This window comes from Macrobrachium rosenbergii, chromosome 56 (genome assembly GCF_040412425.1).
Source record: "Macrobrachium rosenbergii isolate ZJJX-2024 chromosome 56, ASM4041242v1, whole genome shotgun sequence".
Classification (NCBI taxonomy): Eukaryota; Metazoa; Arthropoda; class Malacostraca; order Decapoda; family Palaemonidae; genus Macrobrachium; species Macrobrachium rosenbergii.
The window spans coordinates 11,664,631-11,687,883 of NC_089796.1; the positions used below are offsets into that span (position 1 = coordinate 11,664,631).

At 33.9% G+C, this 23,253-nt stretch overlaps 1 protein-coding gene across 1 annotated transcript in view; it reads left to right on the top strand.

The window, feature by feature from the left end:
- Positions 1-22,697, top strand: part of LOC136836648 (centrosomal protein of 290 kDa-like) — a 47,494-nt gene extending 24,797 nt beyond the window's left edge. Inside the window, 10 exon segments of the mRNA XM_067101117.1 lie at positions 358-516; positions 4,605-4,751; positions 6,530-6,697; positions 8,366-8,524; positions 8,710-8,809; positions 9,172-9,353; positions 9,850-10,015; positions 16,041-16,254; positions 16,486-21,396; positions 21,480-22,697. Of these exon segments, the coding sequence (XP_066957218.1) occupies positions 358-516; positions 4,605-4,751; positions 6,530-6,697; positions 8,366-8,524; positions 8,710-8,809; positions 9,172-9,353; positions 9,850-10,015; positions 16,041-16,254; positions 16,486-19,249 (4,059 nt within the window). The 3' untranslated portion in view covers positions 19,250-21,396; positions 21,480-22,697.
- Positions 22,698-23,253: the final 556 nt, after the last annotated feature.

The following is a 23,253-nucleotide window of genomic DNA, read 5'->3' on the forward strand; positions in this document are numbered from 1 at the left end:
ATCTGTTAAAGATGAAGTTTTCATGACTTGTGACACAAGCGTACTTCTGGGTATTTGCGGCTTACACAAGGTTTAGAGGACTAATTTTATTTTGCATTGTCCCCAAGAAAGGAATGCTCACCAGAGGTTTCTTTCCTGGTTGTCATGGCAATACCGTCATAAAGTGTATTCATCATTTGTATGTTGGTTAAAAATTTTATTTATTAATAAAGTATTGTACTTTATGAAACATGTAATATCAAAGAGCATGTTTGTAAAACACAATGCTTTTATTAGAAACCTTTTCAGTCTTTTCAAACACACTATTTTTCATATTTCATTTTAATATTAATTTTCTGTAATTTAATCATCTTACAGTTCAGTTCTGAAAAAGAAAAATGGGCATCTGAAAGACAGACATTGGTGAAAGAGATAGAGGCTTTAACTGATGAGATTAGTGCCCAGAAGGCTCGTGTAGAAGAGATGAGCACCACTATTGATGCCATTTCTAGTGGTCAGGATGGAGTGGATGGGAAGGTATTTAGAATTGTTACCCCATTTCAATTATTGTACATGTTACAGATGACTAGTTGATTGGTATATAATGCTTTTGAGATGCTGCTGTTGATATTCTTTGCTGCACAAAGACCAAATAACTTACTACTGCATCAGTCAATCAGACTTCATGAAGGTATTTGCTTGTTAGATTCTACTTGAAAACTATAGAATCTTTTTATGTGAGCACCTTAAAAATTGTGCACATAATTCAGCTTACTTTAGCTATATTTTTCATACCTTAAATTTTTTTGCACCAATTAAATGTCCTTGACTTTGCTCTTGAAGCAACTACACTCTGGTTTTCTCATTATACTTTCAATCTTGGGGGATAGATACTTCTAACCCATGGTTTTTAAGTTGTGTTTCATCTAGTTTTTAAGAGGTCATATATTTTTCCATTTATAGTTACACTGTAGTCTATTATTATTATTATTATTATTATTATTATTATTATTATTATTATATTATTATTTATATGATGATGATGTGATGATGATGATGATGATTATTATTATTATTAATATTATTATTGTCATTCAGAAGATGAACCATACAGGAACAAGCCCACAGGGGCCAATATCTTTAAATTCAAGCTTCCAAAGAATATGATGTTCATTTGAAAGAAGTAATGGGAGGTAATAGGAAATATGGTAAGAAGAGATCAGTTATTAAAAAAGAAAAATTAGTTTCTACTTGCAGCATGTTATGGGCCACCATTTAAAAAAAGATTGAATATCTAAGCCACTTATGTATTTTTATTTAATTACTAGTTTTATCATTAGAATTTAATGATAAAAATGTAGAATTGACAGAAGAAATCAGTTTTTCCATGTAATGTATAAACAAGCCTGATTTTTTGTTCAACCTTTCAGAGGCATCTAGCTTATTTTATCACTGTTTGTGGTGTACATATTTTTTATAATTTTCTAAGTCCTGTTAGTAAAAACAACACAAACCTTTGGAAAAACAGTAAATTGGCAAAAACTACATTGCTGTGTAACAACTTAGATTACCAAAGTTTTAGAATTTTTCTTTTATTTAGTCTTTAATTACATAAGGAAGTAATTCAACAAAATAAAAGGCCTTTGAATAAGTACTTTAGTGTACAGATAAAATTTTAAATCAGCTGGCAGGCATGCCTTCCTTTTAACATACACAGAAGGAATTGTTAACCTTCAGTTTGTTGAAAAAGCTGACATTATTTTTTGTGTTATTTTGGAAATGATTTAAAAAATGTAGTCGAAACCTATACTGTAATGATAACACTTTAAAGGTTAAATAAGTGAAATAATGTATCTTACATCGCTTTAACAGTTATTTATAATAATGACTTATTTTTATTTGCAATAGTTAGGTTGGTTGATTAACAGTAAAATACCAGAACAAACAGGTAATGAAATGTTTTGTATTTTTCATTGACGTTTAAGGAAGTCTAATACTCTTTCATGATACTAAATGGATTTTGATAAATAATTAATCCTCATTGAGAGTAAATACAGTACTACAGAAATATAAGGACAAAGTAGATTTCACTTAATTTATTAGTTGTAGGTGAGGCATATATTACTGTTAAATTTGTTGAATTAAATGTAAGAAATGGAAGGACAAACAACTAAAGAGCTATGTGCAGTTCTTCAGTGTCTTTACCCCTCAATGAGTAATGGTACCTGCAATCCTTATCCTTTCTACACAGCTTCATCACTCAGTCTAAACTGAAAAAACAAACTATATACACATTTTACCATTTTAATAGTCCCAGCCTATATTTTGTTTGTCAGTTATAAGGCATAATTAAGAGTTGTTTCCAGGTTTTCTGTTTTTGAATAAAGTTCAATATACATTATTCTCACCCTTCCTTAATTTTGCATGCCATAACTGTACTGTACTTTAAATCATTACTCAAAGCATGGTTCTGAAATTTCTTTAAGGAACGAATATTTGGTGCACCATCGATTATTGTAGTGTTCTGTTTGAAATGGGAATTGTATATCCATGAAAGAGAGTTTTATAATAGAGTAAGCATCAGGTAATGAATACTTAAGAAATGTACAGTCCTGTTCCCTTTCAAAATCTTGTGAATGAGAAGTTTGAAGGGATGAGTTTTATTGATATGGAAAATACTAGGCTTTCAGTCCATATCTTGATGCTCCTGTTTCATAACTGCAGGTAAAAAACTTTGTGCAGCCTGTAAATTCAAGTTATCACAGACCCATTAATCGAAGAAGAGCTGTAAACTTTGCAGAATGCACCTAGGTGCACAAAGCAAAGGGTCTCAAAAAGCCACAACACAAGTGCCCACCAACTTCTAAGTCCCTGCATAATGTTCTTAAAGCTCTTTCTTCTATGCACATCATCTAAGTGTGCTTCCCTGACCAGTAGTGATGGCAGTGCATTTAGTGAAGTGTCTTTGACAGAAGTCATTCATTTTTATCTAGTGTTTAACATAATGTAACAGTATTTTGTGTTTTATCTTTTGTCTGGCAACTTTCTGTTGTTGTTTGTTCTTGTGAAGAGCCTACTGCCTTTATTTTTATTTTTAGTATTTTTCACTCAGGGTCATCAGTGTTTTGGTTGTGTATTCACTGGCTTTGCCTAGTTATTTGAGTAATTGGGAATGTGCTTCATATACTGTAGTTTGGGCTTGTTAACAGAACTTTTTCCCATTTTGTTTACTGGGGTGTTCAAAGTTTATCGAGTAATGTGTACTTAGACTATTCACGTCCTTCCTGCCTCGATCTCAGAAACGTTTCCCTCTTTAGTCCCTTTGAAATTCCTTCCTTACTTTTTATAGCTTAGAAGGAAAATTGCTGTGTCCTGTGAGAGCTTTCTCATTCTACCTCCAACACTGATTTCCTTTCACCCTTCCCTGTGTCACCTGTGCCTAAACAAAAATTATTATGTCCAAAAACTGGTTTTTATTTCAAGGGCTTATTCTGCGATTTCAAAAGTGGATCTTGCTGCCCTCAATTTTGAAGCCCATGAGATCTGTGCCCTTTCATCCTCTCTGACTTTCAGATACAATCTGGAGCTTGTTGCCATCCTTTTGTTTGGATAGTGGTTTGGTGTCCGTTTTTGGGTTTTTCTTCTACAAACGTATTATTTGCAAAAATCCTGATGTCTGGAGGTTCTTCCAGTGCAAAGTTACTACTGATGAAGGCACTTCTTTTGAACTTGCCTCTATCAACTTCCTATGGACTTTCCAGGTTTTAGACTACTTACAGCTACATTCCCATTGTTGGATTCGTCTGCTTAATACTCACTCTTAAATAAGCAGTTCAGGCTCTTTTATGATTAATGAGTTTGTGATAACAAACTATAGTTTCACAATTAAACATTTTTATACAGCCCATTAATCATGAATTCTGGTGCCATCCCCTGCTTCCCCTATCTTGCAGATGGAATTGAAACAAAATAAAAGAAACAGCTGCAGTGTCCCCCAAGGACTCAAGAGTTGGTGGGCATGTGTGCTGGGATTTTTCTCTTAGAGGTGTTTTGCTTCTTACACTTGGATTTTCCCACATAGGTTGTAAAAATAAATTATTTTATTGTAAAAAACTCTTTACTTTTATCAGAATTCTCATAATACTTATTTCACACTGCAGCTAAATTTTGTTTAAGGTGACATTTCATTTTAACAGGTTTTGTATGCAGTGAAAATTCATTTCATTACACTGGATTTGTCAAGAGCACTTCTATGTGTTATAGTTTTCAAACCTACGCTAAAATGAAGGTCATTCTTTTGGAATGAGCTCTGTAAGACTGTTACCAGCATGTGTAGAAATGCTAGGAAGATTATTAAAAGTTTTATCAATGGAAAATTATGATGCATAGTGAAAATCGAGGCCTTCTGTATGTTGACTGAATATGTAGTAAACTGGACAATGACAAGCATACTTTGTGATTAGTGTATATCTTGTTGATGTTTTGTAGGGTAACTTTTAAGCATTAAATTTTCCAGGAATGAAAATCAACCTATTTTATGAAGTGTAAATTAAAATTCTTGGTATAATCTGACAGGAATATTTTGCTAAATGAGCATTTAATGGTAAATTTTCTTTATTTTACAGATTGCTAATAGGCTAGCAGAACTTAGGTATGATCTTGAAGTTTCTAAGTGTAAAAATAATAGCCAGGGGAGAGAAATCGCAGATCTTAACCAAAACTTGAAAGAAAAGCTTCAGGGACTTCATTCAAAATGTACTCAGGAAAAGAAGGTATTGTATGTGGTTCCATCATATCAAATCCTTTCCTTTGGTATTTTTGGTCTTTGTGTTCATTAGTAAATTCCTGTCATTTCCTGCATGTGCTACTAGTCATGCTGTATGAGTGCCCCTTGAATAATATTTTTTTCATTGAAGTGATGTTTAAAGCTGTTTTATTTGCTAATTAGTATTAAACAGGATAACAGATTTTATTAATAATGAAGAAATTTTAATAAAAAAAATAATGAAGTATATTAAAATAAAAAGTTGGCTATTGTATATCAATAATTCATAGAATATTTCAGGGACTTTTAGACAACTGTTTAAGGTCTCTATATCTACATTTATTGAAATCTTTCTACATTGTAATTATAAAATTGTTGATGACTGAGTTTACTTCTGAAATGATGTTATATTGAAGTATTAGAATTGAAATACTGTACCTCATACTGCTTCGTTGGGCGGGTCGGTAGAGCTGTGGACTAGCACTCGCTAGGCCTGAGTTTGAGTCTCTGGCTGGCTGATGAAGAGTTAGAGGAATTTATTTCTAGTGATAGAAATTCATTTCTCGCTATAATGTGGTTTGGATTTCACAATAAGCTGTAGGTCCTGTTGCTAAAGTAACCAGTTGGTTCTTAGCCACGTAAAATAAGTTTAATCCTTCGGGCCAGCCCTAGGTGAGCTGATAATCAGCTCAGTGGTCTGGTAAAACTAAGGTATACTTAACCTCATACTGCATGGAAGTAAAATGTTTTGCATGTGCACTTCTGTTAGTGATCGTATCTCCTTAACATATAACGTTAGGTCTAGTGCTTTTTATTAGTCCATTTCAAATATCAGGTTTTCCAGTCACTACTTGCTTGTAGGAAGTTGCAAATTTGAGATTTAACCATGTACAGTATGGTAGGTCTGTCCATACCACTAACCCCTGGATTAGGAAATCTGTCATCTGTGTTCCATATTTCATTTAATCTATGTTTTCTTATGAGGTAGTTCTGGTATCATGAGAGATTTCATTAATAGATTTTATTATATGTAACTTGTACAGCCAAGACCAAGTCCTTCCATGTATAAAAACAAGAATACAAAGTATTCCGGAGTTTTGATTGCATTTTAATATATTAATCTTTATCTAATTCACTCTTCACTATACTGAATCATTATTTCTTCACAACTGCTAGTAAAATCACACTAGTATATTAGAAAAATACATCATGGATACATTACTGCACTTATAAAAAGGAAGACTGAAGTAAAGATTTTTATCACATGGCTTTATTAGCATGTTTTGACTTTTAAAGGTAAAAGTCATATGGCATTACTGACAAGGTTCAGTTTCTTTAAATAAAAGTCATTATGCCAGAAAACAAGGTTTTATCACTGCAAAATGTTACGTTAAATATGTTAGATATTTCATGACATTCATTTCACATTACATGTGCAACTTAAAAATTTTATTCATAGTACTGTAAGATTTACCAATTGCTTAACCATCTTGTATAAAACTGAGTGGCTTAATTTGCATGGCCCTAGAGGTTTGCATGGTTCCAAGATCATTTAAAATCTTGTCATGCTGTTATTCATATATTAATTTTGGTAATGCTTTTACTGTATTCCCACTGAAGAATGCCTATTTATTCCTCTTAGTAACATCCATTAAGTATCGAAGTTCTTGACCTCGGCCTGAAAATAAAATAAAAATATATTGATAAAAGCATAACTAGTTACACTCACACATTGACCATAAGAGAAGTGATGTATCACAATATGCCATGTTTATCATTTTTCAGATAAGGAATGAATATGAACAAGAAGTAGAGCTCCTAAAGCACCGCATCAGCAGGCTTGAAGAAGAACTGAATCAGAGCGTGCCAAGAACTATGGCTGATCAAACTGCAGCACAAATGGCTAACATCACTGCAAAATATCGTTCCCTGTTACAAGACCAGGCACTCATGGTACTTTAATTTTTTTCTTTTGAATACATAGTGTGTAATGTAAAACACTTTGAGGCTGGTAAAGGATTTAAGGATTATTAAAAGGTAAATTTTTATCTTAAGGAAGTGGTATTTTAAAGTGGGAGCTTGATATCAGGCAGAGAAGAGGATGGAGTGATGTAAAAGTTGAAATGTTGGGAGACTGAATGGCAGGTGGCAAAGGCAAAGATGAATTGGGAGGAATAGAATCAGATTCTTGACACAAAAGCACAAGGAAAGATGGAAAATCAGCAAAACATATAAACAGTGAAAATGGAAAAATCAGAGATGACAGGAATGAAACAATGGAGCAGCATTTTGAAAATCTACTAAAGGGAATTGAGACCAGTAGTTGACAGGACCAAAAGCAAATGTGAAACTGTAAATTGGGAAAGTGCTAGGGAAAATTGAAAATGAAAACTGGAGAAATAAGATTCCTTGAGCATGCTTCAAAAGTATTGGAAAAAGTGTTGAAGGAAACCTTAGAAGAGCTGTTAAAATTAAGTGATCAGTTTGGCTTCATTCTGAGGAACAAGTTTATATGTTCAGTCATTACAAATTAACAAACATATTCATTCATGATGAATATATGTTGTACTCAAATTATGTACATCTTTCTCTCTCTCTCTTTCAGTACTGTACTAAATGTTTTCATTTTTTTAATCCATATTATTATTTAAAATAAAACAGTATTCGTAATCTTTAAAACTGCTTAAAGGTATGGGTTACTTTACAGCAGAGTACCCTATATTGACTATGGTAATGTCTTGAAAATATCCAATCCAGCTAACATCTGGTTTTACAGAACATATTGTGAACATTACGAGTGTAAAAAGTGCAAATAGAGAATGAGGGATGAAGAGAACCATGTGGTAGAAGGGAAGGCCTTAGAAAAGTGAGAAAATATCTCTTTGAAGTACAGAATAAAGTATGAGGTAAAGTGTAACAACAGCATGGATGAGGTGAAGGATTGCAAGACTGATAAATAAGATTATCCAATTAGTGAAGGGAGTTTTGATAAATAAGATTATCCAATTAGTGAAAAGAGAAATAAACTCATGATGCAGTTATGGGGCCTACATTAGTGTACGCAGCAGAAACATCAGCACTTAGGAAAAAGGGCAAAATTTGATTTGGAGAGGTGTGACCATAAAATGCCAAGATTTGTGGTTAGAGTAGAGTAGGGCTATCATATTGTTCAGACTGGTGGCCACAGGCAAGAAAATCTGGAATTTTACCAATTAGTAAGAGAATTAACAAATATAGAAGTATCAGAGTGATGGTCCAAAAATTGTGGAAAAGGGTTTAGCCCTAGACCAGAAGGGAATTTAGACAAAGTGCAGAAGACAGAGATTAGAGAGAATTCCTTTCACATCTAACTGTCAATGGAAAAAATCTGACATGAAAACATTTATGATGATGTTGAGAGAACTAGTTATTTTTTTATAATCCCAAGTTTTTCTTGAATGTAAATAAATATATTTTTGTTGGCAGTTGAGCTTAGTGTAATTTAAATTATTTTGCTAATAATTACAGACAAGAAGAAAAGCGACTGATAAAAGTATTAAAAGGATATTTGTGATATTATTTTTGGAAACAGATGTTGTAAGCATAGTTAAGAAACATTAATTATCTTTTATTCAATTGTAGGCACAAAAGAAAGAAGGTGAGCATGCAAAAGATTTGCAGATAAAGCAGTTGACCGAGGAACGTGAACAACTCGGCCAATTATTGGAAAGTGCTAGAGAAAAAGTACATTCACTTCAAGCATCCTTGAATCTTGTTGGGTCTACTAATTCTCATATCCAGGTTAATCAATTCAGCATTGTTGTTCGTTGATCAGGTTTATTTTGTGATGAAAATTTACATTTAATTTGTCAGCAATGAAGATGTGTATTACTGAAAGTAGCATTAAAATGGCAGTTATATAATCCAGAGTAATTTTATGCTAAAATTACTAATTGAAGAGAATTTTCATTGATCATTGTATTCAGGTTGAGGTTCTTTCCAAACAACTAGCTGCTGTTGAGCTGCGTGAATTGAGGGAAAAACAAAAGGCAGAACATTCAACTGTTATGTACCAGAATATTAAAAGTAAGTGCTGTACCTCTTTTGTTTTAAAGTTAGTTTTGTTAAACATCTGGTAGAAATATAAGTAATGTATAAAGAAATTTTTGTCTGCCATTATCTATGGATCCTAATATTAAATGGTAAAAAGACAACTGAAAATACTATTGTGCATAGACTACCATTGTTGAATTAGTCATCATTTTACAAGTTTCCCTAAACACCTGTTACAGTACGTCCTGTATAAACTTCAGTTTTTCCTAAACATGGAAATAAACCTTGGTAATCAAATTTGTATTCACATTCATTTTTACGAGTAGTGTCTCTACTTGCATAGATATCTTTTACATGATGCAAAGCAAGGTTTTACATTTGATCTTATCTTTAAGGGGAATGTGAAGAACTGCAGCAACATGCCACACAGCTACAAAACACAGTAGACAGTATTGCTAAAATGAACCTTGCCCTACAAACAACTGAGATGGATTTAAGACAGAAATTGCAAGGTACCATAAATGAAGAGGAGCATCAACATGTCTTGAAAGAGCTTCAGCAGTTGAAAGATGAAAAAGTAAGGTGCTTTGACAGTTTCAATAAACATATAGTACACATATTGCCAACTTACACTCAAGAGTTTTTATAAAAGTTACTGTACAGTACTGTAATGGAAATGGGAAAATTGCCCCTCAACCATAGATTGCATGGCTTTACTTCTCGTTTGAGTTTTTCATCAGTTATATTGTGGTTATAAAAAAATACAAACCAATGTTTTACAGATTGCTTCTGTTGAATGTCCTGGTAATTCAGCCTCAATAAATTTTAAATTTTCTACTGCCAGTCTAGTTATGTACAGTAACTTAACAAATGAGATTGCCTGAAAAGGAGTTATTTACCCTTACTTCATAGGTAGAGTATAATGGGGTAATTTCAGATTAATGATTATAACTGCTTATACAGACTGTGGGGTTACAAACTTTTGTTTGAGAGGTCTTACTATGTACTTTTTTTTTATTAAATAAATGTGGTTGTTAAGCAGTAATATTCAATAAAATCTTCAATTTTCACAGGCCCAACTGTCTTCTGATATTCAGAGACTACAGAACTTGACTGAAGTCTCAGATTTGCAAATGAAGCAGAAGCAGTTCATGGAAACAAAAGAAAATTTAGAGATGGAACAACTAAGGCAAAAGGCACATGATTTAGCTGCAATAAGTAATGAACGGGCTAAGATCGGTAAGATATTGCATTGTGTACAGTATTACACAGGGTTTCCATTTTCACAGTTAGACAGTTTAATTAATATATAAAGACACACTGAAACCTAATTCTGTAATAATATTCAAACATTTTTACTAAATTAATGACACATAGTATAAAATTTTCGCATTTTCCCTCATTCTTGGACAATTGACTTTGGTCAGTCATCGAAGTTGGTGACAAATGACAAAATGAAGGGCAAGAAGTTTATCATTATATGTATTACTTAATATAACTGAACTACTGGTACTAAATTAACTGCATTCCTTTTCTTAAAAAAAAAAAAAAATTATTACCACTGGCAGAACTGCTGCTTCTTGTTAATGATAGATTGTTACTCCAAGTTAGAAATTTCCAACTCCTTTTAAGTAATTAATAAGTGACGCTGGTTCATCAGCCATCTGAGCATTTAATTATTATGGTGTAATGCTCTGTAGGTGAAAATATATGGTTTTTTACCCTCTGGGCTGGCGACTGGTTTGCATATTTGTTAAATTGTATTTAACCCTTAAACGCAGAGCCTCTATTTACAAAAACGTCTCCCGTATGCCGGCAGTGTTCGGGAGTTAGCGACGAAGCGGAAAAAAAGTTTTTTCAAAAAATCACAGCATGCTTAGTTTTTACGATTAAGAGTTCATTTTTGGCTCAATATTTTTGTCATTGCCTGAAGTTTAGTATGCAACCATCAGAAATGAAAAAATATCATTATCATATATAAATATTGGAAATATATGACAGCGCAAAAAATTTTTCATATATAATTTTATACAAATCGTGCTGTGAGCAAAACGGTTAAAGCTAACGGGTTATTTGGTTTTTCTTTGTATTGTACACTAAATTGCGATGATTTTGGTATATAACAAATTGTAAAACGATCAAAGCAACACAATGAAAATATCACAAAATGATGCATGAATTCGTAATGCGAGGATGTAAAAAAATGTTTTTTTCAAAAATTCACCATAAATCGAAATATTGTGCTAGAGACTTCCCATTTGTTGAAAAATGAAGCTAATTGATTGAATATTACTAGACTGTAAGTGTTTTAGCTTACAATTTCAGTCTTCGACCATTTCGGTCGAGTTAAAGTTGACCGAAAGTCAAATTTTTTCTATTTATCGTGATTTATATAAAAATATTTCAAAACTGATAAAAGCTACAACCATGAGCTATTTTTTGTTGTATTGTACATGAAATTGCGCACATTTTCATATATAAAACTTTATATAACTACTAATATAAAACGGTGCAAATATTACGACAACGTGATGAAAGAATTTCTGAGATGTTCGGCCGAAGTTACGCGTGGGACGTAAGGAAAATGTTTTTTCAAAAATTCACCATAAATCGAAATATTGTGCTAGAGACTTCCAATTTATTGCAAAATGAAGGTAAATGATTGAATATTACTAGAATATTACTAGAATGTAAGAGTTTTAGCTACAATTGCGTTTTTCGACCATTTTCAGTCGAGTTAAAGTTGACCGAAGGTTGAAATTTTGGCAGTTATTGTGATTTATGTGAATATATTTTATAACTGATAAAAGCTACAACCATGAGCTATTTTCTGTTATATTTCTACATTAAACAGTAATATTTTCATATATAAAAGTTTATGTATTGACTAATGTAAACGATGAAAACATTACTTAATAACATGAGGAAAGAATTTGAGATGTTCGCCGAAGTTACCTACGCAGACGTGCGAAAGTTTTTTTTCAGAAATTCACCATAAATCGAAATATTGTATGAGACTTCCAGTTTGTTGCAAAAATGAAGGTACATGATTGAATATTACTATAATGTAAGAGTTTTAGCTATAATTGCGTTTTTTGATCATTTCGTCTAGTTGACTGAAGGTTGAATTTTGGCAGTTATCGTGATTTATATGTAAATATTTCAAACTGATAAAAGCTACAACCATGAGTTATTTTCTATTGTATTCTACATGAAATTGCGCACATTTCCATATATAAAACTTTATGTAACGATCTAATATAAACAGTGCAAACATTACGATAACGGGACGAAAAGAATTTCTGGCACGGACGTAAGGAAAAGGTTTTTCAAAAATTCACCATAAATCGAAATATGTGTTAGAGACTTCCAATTTGTTGAAAAATGAAGCTAAATGATTGAATATTACTAGAATGTAAGAGTTTAGCTTACAATTGCGTTTTTACCATTTCGGTCGAGTCAAAAGTTGACAAGGTTGAAATTTTGGTGCTTATTGTGGTTTATGTGAAAATATTTCCAAACCGATCAGCTAACCATGGTTGTATTTTTTGTATTTTTACATGAAATTGCACATTTCTTATATAAAACTTTATGTAACGGCTAATATAAACAGTGCAAAATTACGATAAAATGACGTAAAAATTTCTGAAATTTTAAGCCAGAGTTACGGCGTGGGGCGTAAGGGAAAAGTTTTTTTTAAAAATTCACCATAAATCGAAATATTGTGCTAGAGACTTCCAATTTGTTTGCAAAATGAAGGTACATGATTGAATATTATTAGAATGAGAGTTTAGCTTACAATTCGTTTTGACCACTTCAGTTAGTCAAGTTGACCGAAGGTTGAAATTTTTTTGTAGTCGACGTCACGGCACATTCCACTTGGCACCCAACAGACAATTTTAGTCGGCGATGATACGTCCAGTAGGCGTTTAAGGGTTAATATGGTCCTTTTGTATTATGAAAGATATATGCCCTCATCTTGAGTTCAGTTCTTCAATGGTTATAGAACTTGATTCTCTCTGTCTCTCAACAGTAGAGGGGCAGTGATTGTATGAAAGAAAAAATGTCTGTAGAGTGGTTCTTGGTTTAAGGTAGCTTGGAGGGGAGTAGATCCAGGGAATACATGGTTAGTATTTTAAAATTTGTAATGCTAGTCTTCATTATAACCAAAAATAGAATTATGTAAGAGTCTTGGGCAAACATATATAAAAACAGCATATCTCAAAGTATAATGTGAGCATAAACCAAGTTTTAAGTAAGTTTCAGAATCACAGTAAATTCATTCTGAGAGTAGTTATGTTGCTATCCTTGAAAATTGTTGCATTTAAGTGTTTTTGATAATATTAAAACCATTGATTATAACAAAACCAGCTACTGTGCATTTATGAACAATAAGACATATACTTTGAAAGTTCACCCAAGCTCAAATGTGATTCAGTAACAAAACCACCTGCCAGTGCTGCATACAGGGGAACCCTAACCTTTTTAATCCAAAGCTTAAGGTGTGGGAGAAACTGAGGGGTTTAGCCTCCTGGACTTGTGACGGGAGAAACCTTAAGGTCTGCAGGTATGCCTACTTGAATATTAGGGGTAGACAAGGTGCAGGGAAGTGGATTTTCTACACTGTTCCAATCCTCTTCAACCATTGTTGCAGGGTAGCTTGCTTTTGGCACTTTGGCTTCTCCCTAATTGATTTTGTTTGTATCAAATAAAAAGACATGATTTCTTGTTCAGTTATAAAATCCCTTTACCCAAGTTCTTCGATTGAATCTCGTCAGCTGGATACACTTATCTATAGAAATTCTCTCTTCCACGTCTTTGTTGTCATCTTTACTTAATTCGTGCACTTCCTCCTTTTCACCTTGTTTTACCATCTCCAGTATTTCTTGATCAGTTGGCTGGTAAACAACAGGCTCATTATTATCAATACTCATCCATTCCTCAGTGCTTTCTTCTGTAATCTCTTTTGTTATTTCAAGAGAATTTGGGTTTGACATGTTCCTAGTGTACTCAACCAATTCCCCAACCAAAGCCTTTTCATTCGGAACAGTAAATCCAAAGAAGTCAGCTTCTTTACCTTCGTCTTTTTGAAAAATTAAACTTGGCCATAGGTTATGCCAGCCACCTTGAAGTGTACTTTTCTCGACTTTATTCGAATTTATTCCAGGTAGAAGCTAGTGATGAAACCATATCCTTTGGCTTCCCATTATTTAGTGCAACAGTGAAACAGTGCATCAACTCAGATCTGTATTTAGATTTCAGTTACCATAATATACCCTGGTCACAGGGCTGAATCAGAGAGGTGCAGTTAGGCAGGAGGTATAAGGCATAAACATCTTTAATAAAAAAATTCTGCTTTGGGTTGTGCCGAACAATTATCCATGATCAAGAATATTTTACACTTTGGATCAAGGCCAACCGAGTTACAGTGCGCTCTAACTTCTTGTGCACACAAGTGACTTTCAAACCACTCAAGACAGATTTTGTTTGTTATCCACTCTCTCATTTCCATGGTAACAAGTGGAAAAGTTTTCACTCCTTTAATGGCCACTCTACAGGCCCTTGGACTAACACTTTTACCAATAACCATCAACCTGGTTTTGTGTGTTCCTGCAGCATTGCAACAGGTGAGAACTGTTACCCTATCTTTGGAATCCTTACCTCCAACTAGAGCTGCCTCAATATCTTGAGCAAGGGTTTTGCATGGCATACGATGCCAAAACAGGGCAGTTTCGTCTGCATTGTACAATTTGTTCCGGGAGTAGCTGTTCCCACTAATTGTGCAAATTTATCCACAAACTTTACTGCAGCTTCCATGTTGGCATTGTTTTTCACCACTTACACTATGCAATGAACAGAGGGAAGGCAAATATCCAGGCTGTTCCAAGCATGTAGCATTATGTCCAGTTTCCAGGCCACTGGGTCAGCCTGACCCAGTGGCCTGGAGACTTAACACCATGCTACATGCCTGGAACAGCCTAGACATTTATGCCTTCACTCTATTCAGCTTGATCAGGGCATCAGAGCACACCATGTTAACACTGACTGCACCATAACGGCTACAGCATTACTGATTTGTAAACATTTTTCTGCTTTTTGTGGACCACCCCAGGAACCTACCGCCCTGTTGGAGATTCTTGAAGCAACCATACTGCAAATTCCATGATGGCTCAGGTAGCCTCTGGGTTTATAGGGCTTTCAGAGGTTGCTTCTGTAGCCATCCCCCATTTCTGCCAATCCTTAACCATTAGGTCACTTAATGCACCTGCTCCTGTGATTGCAAACTTCCTTTTCATCTACATCTCCAGAATAAGATATATTTCTGCAATAAAGTGTTATTAGCAGCCCTCTCTTAAGTGTAGGAACTCTGAGATACTTAAGTGACAGCTTCCTGCCACCTAAGTGGGATCTCTATTTAGTTCTCTGAAGTTTTACTAGAGAGTTGTCCTATCAGCACTTGACCATGAAAACTGCCCTACTGCAAGCCTACATATCTTCAAGGTACATGAGAAAACAGCATACCTACTTTTCAGTTAGATTTTTCCTTTGAGATTCTATTCACAAAAAGATGGGGTTGTACTTCTTGGGACTGTTATTCTTAGTGGGACAAGTTTTACCAGCAGCAAAAAGTGCGGCAGTCTTCCTCTTCCTTCTGCTTTTAGCCATCTCCCTTGTTTGTACTTCATCCATCCACAATTGACACAGTTCTGTAAGAATGAATGTCTAAGCCTCTCCAGAACGGTTAGTTGATTTTTGCTGCCTTTTAACATTTCACCAGATACGAACATCTTACTTTACTTTCATGGTGTCCACTATTTACGGTACCCTCACAAGAATGCCTTCTGAGCCTTGGTTCTTCAATTATGCAGCCCAGGTGTTCCATGGTATCCATCAGTCCCTCACAAAAGTCTGGAAATCCTAACTTCTTGGTCTCTGCCTTAACTGTGATCGAGGCTGCAAAAAATTAATAAGTCTGTAATGAAATAAAGTTTTTAAATTATTTTTCATCCAAACCTCCTGATGGATGAAATCACTCTTAGCTCTTCTGCCATTTTTTTGTCTAAAGACATGAATAGGTGTCTAGAACATTAACAGTCTATTAATTAGGGCTCTATATGATTAATTGCTTTGTGTGGAAAAATGTTCCAATATAAAAGCTTGATGTTTTACAAGTGGCCAAAATTATTTATCAGATAAATGAATTATTTTGAAAAAAAAAAAAAAAAATAATAATAATTGCTAATGCTATACATATCCTTCACAGGAGAGTTGCATCAAGATATTGTTCTGCTGAAAGTGAAAAATTTGGAGTTATTATCAGAATTGGAGGAAACTAAAGCTATAAATGAAAAACAAGGCATGAAGATTATACGGTTAAGCCATCAATTACGGGATCGTGAAAGACTCCTTGAGACAGCAACTGATTCAAGCAGGAGTCGTGCCATAAGGCTTTATGCCATAGTCAGGGATTTAGGTTCGTTACTTTTAACCAATTACAATTGTTAATTTAAATATCTCTTTCAGTATTTTATATGTAAATGTAAATGTTTACGGTACTTCACAGAAAAGGAGCTGCTTTACAATGTTAGTACCATAAGAATTGCTTGTAAAAGGCTTTAAATAAATCATTTCTATTAAAATTGATTATTTGATGCACTAAGTAACACTAATATTTATATATATATATATGGTATCTTCTTTGTTAACAGGCAACAGTATGCAGGTGCTGTTCCTCTCTCACAGCAGGAGCGTCTGGTAGACCTTCTAGAAACACTGAAACTAGAAAGAAATAAAATTTTGAATGCCCTTCAAAGTGCTCAACACGATAAGATGGAAGCAAAAGTTGCTTTGCGACAGTTGAAGGTCAAACAGGAAGCTCTTGATGAGTTAAAGAGTGCTCTTACATCAAAAAATGTAACAAAGCAAGTTTCAAGCTGGTGCAGTAAACTTGAAGAAGTAAAACTACGGAGTGTTGAATTGGATGAAAAGCTTCAGAGTCTTGAAGAAGAAAAATCTCTGTATCTAGCCCGGATTGAGGGGAAAGATAAACGTTTAGTAGAGCTACAAGCACAGTTGTCCAGTATGGAGAAGACTTGGATGGATGAACAGCTGGTGTGGGATGAACGTGAAGCAGAAATGAGTAGGGCTCTTGAAGAACATGAATATAGACACCAGAAAGCAGTATTGGAACTAAAAACACTGGAACAACAAGACCTGCCAGATCAGTCTCAACCCTTAGCCAAGCAACTGGAGAAAGCTTTAGATGCATTAAGGAATAAAAGTGTCCTTTTAGAGAAATTTGAAAAGGAAATTGAATTATTAAAAAATGAAGCCCACGATATGAGGAAAGAACTCAGGGAAAAGGATATTGCTGTTATTGCAAGAGACCAGGTAATCAACGAATTAAGGATCAAAGGAAGTAACCTTAAAAGTCTAGCCCAGTTTACTGATGAGGCTAAAAATGGTAGTTCATCTGAAGTTGCATTGCCTGAAGATGAAGGTATTGCAATCATTATTAATGGTTTGAAAGAGAGACTTGCATTAAGTCAAGAGGCTGTCAGCCATTACCAAGATCTTCTTTCTAAGTCTCATACAGAAAATCAAAGTATAATTTCTAAAAACAAAGATGAGATTTTACGTATAACTAAGGAAAGAGAAGAAGCAATGACAAAAGTTCGTGAGCTGCAGTCACAATTGAATAACATCCCCACTCGTGACCCTGGAATGTCTGCTTTAAGTGAAGCTCAAATTACTCAGATTCATAACTTAGAGGACACAGTTAAAATGCTAGATGTCCAGCTTGAAGAAACAAGAAATGGAAAATTAGTTGCTGAAGGTAAAGTTGCCCAACTTGAACGTGAATTAACTGTCACTCGACGAGAATATTCAGAAGAGAAAGAACACATGGAAGTATCAAGTCAAGTACGTGCTCAGCAACACCAGCGAGAGATAGATAGACTGTCAGGAGAAATCAATAACATTCGAAATGAGAGGGATGATCTCCGCAAAGAGATTACTCTTCTGAAAGAGTCTGCAAACCGTACACCTTCTGCAATTCTTCGCACACTGGTAGAAAAGTTACGTGATCAACTAATTGAGAAAGAAAAACAAGTAGCAAAACTGAGCTTTGCTGTGCAAGAAATGAAAGAGAGAGTGTCAAATAGTACTGCCAAAGATGAAATTCAGGAGGATTCAGAAGTTGAGAAGGATGTGGCCGAGTCAATGAGTAGAGTTGTGGAATCTCTTAAAACAGAACTTGAAGCAGTCTCCAAAGCAAAAGCAGATTTGGAATACAAGTTGAATGAACAGTCTAACTCCTTTACCATAAAAAATGAACAGAGTATTCAAGAAATAGAGGATCTGAAACAAGAGCTCAAGGGTCTTAAAAGTCAGAATTTAAAGATTGAGAAACAAATGCTTCAACTAAAAAGAAGCAATAATAGCATGAAGCAGAAACTTGAAGATTTAGAAGGAAAGTCTCCTGCAGCTATAGTCAGAACCATACAAAGCTTGAAAGAAAAGCTTGAGAAAATGGATGCAACTCAAGAAATAGAAGACAGCGAGAACCGCAGAGCCAGAAGTCAAGAACAAATAGTGAGATGGGAGGAAAGGAAGAAATCAAAGGGTGTAATAGACAAACTGAAAGCAAGAGTAAAAGAACTTGAAGAGTCATTAGAAGTAAATAAGAAAAAATTAGAAACTAGTCAAGAACTGTTGAGCAGAATTGAAAAAGAAAAATTATCACTACAGTTCAAACTTAATAACATTAACAAAGTATCTACAGATAAGATGTGTGGAGTATGCCTGAAAACTCTAAATCCATTAGAGTTGGGAAATAGTTCTCTTGTCCAGGAAGAGTCATCCCCAGCCCACACAAGTAGATCCCATGGAAAAACTTTCAGGCAAATGTATAGTAGCCCCTCCCCCGACAGACCTAGAGCAAGAAGGGAAACCATGTCGAGGGCTACCAGCCCTGTCATGGCTAAAAGAATTGCAAATGAAGATGATGATGCCGAAATGAAATTGAGAGGACAGCTTAAAAAATCTCTGGAAGATAAACAAAGACTTGAAACCAAACTCAAAGGTGCAGTGGAAGAAGTAGCTGCTCTTAGGAAAAACTTGCAACAAAAAGAGGAAGAAGAAGAAAGAAGAATAAGTGAATATCAAAGCATGGCATCAAAACGAAGGAGCGGTGCAGCTGTCATTTTGGAATATGAATCTCGAATCCTTTCTTTAGAAGAAGAAGTCAGGCAGAAATCTCGATTGCTTGCACACGTCAAACAAGTAGTTCGAGAGGCTGCTGCCAGAGAAGAATCATTATTAAGAGATAAAGAGTCACTCTTTAAGAGAGTTACTCTGTTAGAAAGTGTATCAGAGGATACACCTGCTGCTCATTTAATCCATGAACTTAGGCAAGCAAAACTCACTGTCACTAGACTTCAGAGGCATATTGATGAACTTCAGTGTCGCTAGGTTTAGCTCACTTCATCTTGAATATAAACTACACTTGCCTATCTATTCCTTATTGTTTCTGTTTGAAGTGTCAAATCAGGCCATGCAAAATTAAGAAAGAGCTGACTTTAATAAGTATTATTTTATCCCTTTTTCTTTTGGTAGTTTATGAAATTGTTTACTGTCATGTTGGGATTTTGTGTGTCCAACTCTTGCATTTCTCTTTATACAACAGTATTTATAATGGTTATGAGATCCACAGTTGTATGTGATGTGGATGTGTACACTTCTAACACTAATGATTAAAGTTTTCACAATTTTCTCAATGTGCCTCTTCAAGCGAAGCCATGCTGAAAAAAACATGCAAAAGCTCCTGTTGTTAGTTACAAATATACATATGCACATATAACTGTGGATCGTTTAACCACAAAAAAGCACAACACCATGTTCTGTTTGCAACACCTAATTTATAATGTTGAACTGTAGCTCAATAAATGATAAGGAACTATTTTTGTACAAGAAATGTGCAAGCTACACTAACTCAATGATCAGTGTTAAATTTTAATTTTCAACTTCTTATTCTGACTAAAATTTACAAATTTTTACCTGGTAGCTTCAGTGACTATATATATTTCTGAGACAAAACCACATGTAAAGAATACACAAACAATACAACAGATGCAGAAATTGATGCACGCCATTTGTTTTTATATTACAAATTCTTTTGTCTAAAAATATCATAACTAGGTAACTCCCAAGAAGATATAATAAAATTGCTTCAAATAATTCATGGAGGATTTTCAGTTTCAAAAGTTACACTCCATATATCAAAAGGACATGCTTCTTTGCTAAGCACTGTAACAAATATGAAAAAAAATATCCAAAACATAAAATGTCTAGATTTTCAATCCAAAAGCCTCTTGCATTTTATGATGGGACAGTTATAGTTAGGTAATGTAAGATTCTGGAGGTGTAAATGGTTGAATATAAATAGCTCAAGCAAGAAATAGTTAGGTAATGTAAGATTCTGGAAGTGTAAATGGTTGAATATAAATAGCTCAAGCAAGAATGAATTAGTACAAAGAGTTCTGAAATATTAGGGAATAACAAACATAAAGAGTACAAATTCCCTGGAACACTTTCATAGTACAGTATTAAAACAGTTTACAGTTGCACCAATGATTATTAGACCTACCTGATAGTGACTGCACATTTTTATAGGCAAAGCCATTTGGTTAACATATCAATTTATAAGAAACAGAACTTCAATTAACAACAATCCTTTACCCTATAAATCTATTACGAAGCGGTTTCTTTCCAAGTTTCAGATGCATATCCATGTGGTCTGTACTGTACTTATTCTCTATCACTGCTCAATAATTTGGGGTCTTCCTGTGCCATATGCTAAGGTTATCACCACTTCTGCAAGTCTGTCCAAGGAGAAGTTTACACTTGATCCTTTCCGTGTTACTTGCATCTGTTTTTTCCTCTACCTCTCCAAGTAGTTTGCACCCCCCAAAAGCTGTTGCCATCATCTACCACGGTGCTACATCAAGTGAAATCCCCTTTCGATAAATCCTAAAATACATTTTGGAGCATGTGACTTGTCAGTACCCATATTTCTAGTGATGTATGGTATTTCTTACCAAAGTATTCTTGAATGGCCAGTCCTTTGATGCAAGATTCAGTGAAATGTCTTGAGTACAATATTTGAATGATACACCCTTACAAAGGTAAAACTTTTGCAAAATTAAATGTGCTTAAATAATGACAAGATTATGAAATAAAACTGCAACATTAAATATGCTTAAACAAGAAAAAGACTGGAGTAAAATTGCAAAATGAAACACAAGACTATGAGTTAAAAACAAAGGAAGAACGTACAGTACAGTAATAACAATGGCCATTAGTGTACTACATAACTAAGAAAGTTTATTATATACATTACATACAACATTCAGAATTCTGAAAAAATGAATGAAATATTATGAACGGACTCATGTAGAGTACAGTATACATTGCAGAAGGTAGGCCATAGATAGTGAGACTAAATTGCAATAGAGAATAATTAGAGAAAAATTTTACTCTTAATTCACAACAACCATACAGAAATTCCTTCAGACACTGATGTAAGATGGAAAAGTGAAAGTTAAAAACCCAAAACCCAGGTGTAGCATCATACGTTCATGTATTATGAAGTAAGGTATTCAGACTAGACTTGACTAACATTGGTGTTAAATGGCTTACCCAGGTGTAGCATCATACGTTCATGTATTATGAAGTAAGGTATTCAGACTAGACTTGACTAACATTGGTGTTAAATGGCTTACCCAACATGGTGCAAGCTCAGCAGTACCAATAAGCAATGCTTATTGGTAATTTGAGCTATTATTTAGCTAACAAATAGAGCCTTTTAGCTATTAATTAATTGTGGTTAGTATGCCTTTTTTTTCACTACCTGAATAAGGCTTATGTATGATCAACTACCGTAGTAAGAGGAACAATCCAGATTATATTTGTCTGGACAATGATATCTACCCTAGTGTAGTAGTATTATTTTGCCTCAAATCATTTAGCACAACATTTGGAAGTTGTTATATTTTGCCTACAGCCATTTATTTAACCATGGTACTGTATATTACTAGGTTTGTAAGATATGCATGATTTATTTACTCTCAATGCTCCATCAAGTATAATTTTAAATTACGAATCCATTCCTTGTTCTTTACTACTGCTTTACCAACATGCTTCAATGAAATAAACTGTGACAACACTGGTTTTCCATTTAGTAAGAGACCTCTTCCTAAGATGCTTAACTGCTGGCTAAAAAAGAGCATTGTGCATTAGCTTGTTTAAAAACAATTAAGATCTTTTCTTTCAAATAAACAGTATTAGTAGAATGTTAATGAATTGTAGTAAACCAAATTAATGTATTCACTAATGTTCAAGCACAGTTTTAAATGTAAAATTACTGCATGTAATAGTTTCATGAAAAAGAAATTCCAATGTTTTTGTTACTTTTGCATTTTTTGTTTAATATGCTTTCAGTGGCTACATGCTTCCAGTATTGTAAGAAATAATACATAAAGTAAAATAGTCCGGTACAGTAGTTTCACTTTCATACAGTAGTTTCACTTTCATTAAGTTACAAAATGTTGTAACGGAATTTCTGCTAAATAAGGCAAATTTTAAATAAATTTTTATTAAACACTCATTAAAACAGGTTAGATCACCTTGCCTTCTTTATAAAATTATATGAAAAGTATAATACTGTTTTACAATTGTAACTTGAATACTGTAATGTATTCCGTCCAATATGTGATAGATCTCTAGTCTAATTTATTACATACAGGTCATTCCAACTTGCTATTGATTATGCTGCAATTTTATATGGAAATCAATTAATTTACATATTTGATGTTACTTCGCTGTACAAAAATAGAATTTGAATAAATTTTCATTCCTCCAAGTTTGTGATTTACATTACCTTTCAATATTATGAGAAAGCAAATTCATAACATATAAAAAAAAACTGTATGAATACTGTAGTTATTTTTGGGATTTACTGCAGTTATTGTGCCTGTATCAGTACAGTGGCTAACATTTAAAACAAAGAAAATGGAAACTAACCCTCTGAAGTGGTGATGCAAAATTTTTACAAGAGTACTAAGTTCTTGAATTATAGTACTTTAAACTTTCAAAGCATCTAAAGCTCTCCACAAAATGGAGTCCTTGTTTATCAGTTTTCAAAATGCCTGTTCATACCTGTACAGTATAAGATTTTAAGATACCATACAACAGTATACTGTATAAAAATAAAATGGGTCGACCCTTACTTCAGACTAACATTATACACACTACACTAAATATAAAGGCATCCCATGTAAGCACAGTACATGGCAAGGTAGAAAATACAAAAATATCTAAATACTTTATAACTACAAAGTGAAAACAAAAAATAAGAAATAGCTTGATTCTTACCATTAACACTACATTTTTCAGTACCAACACTACCCTTATAAATG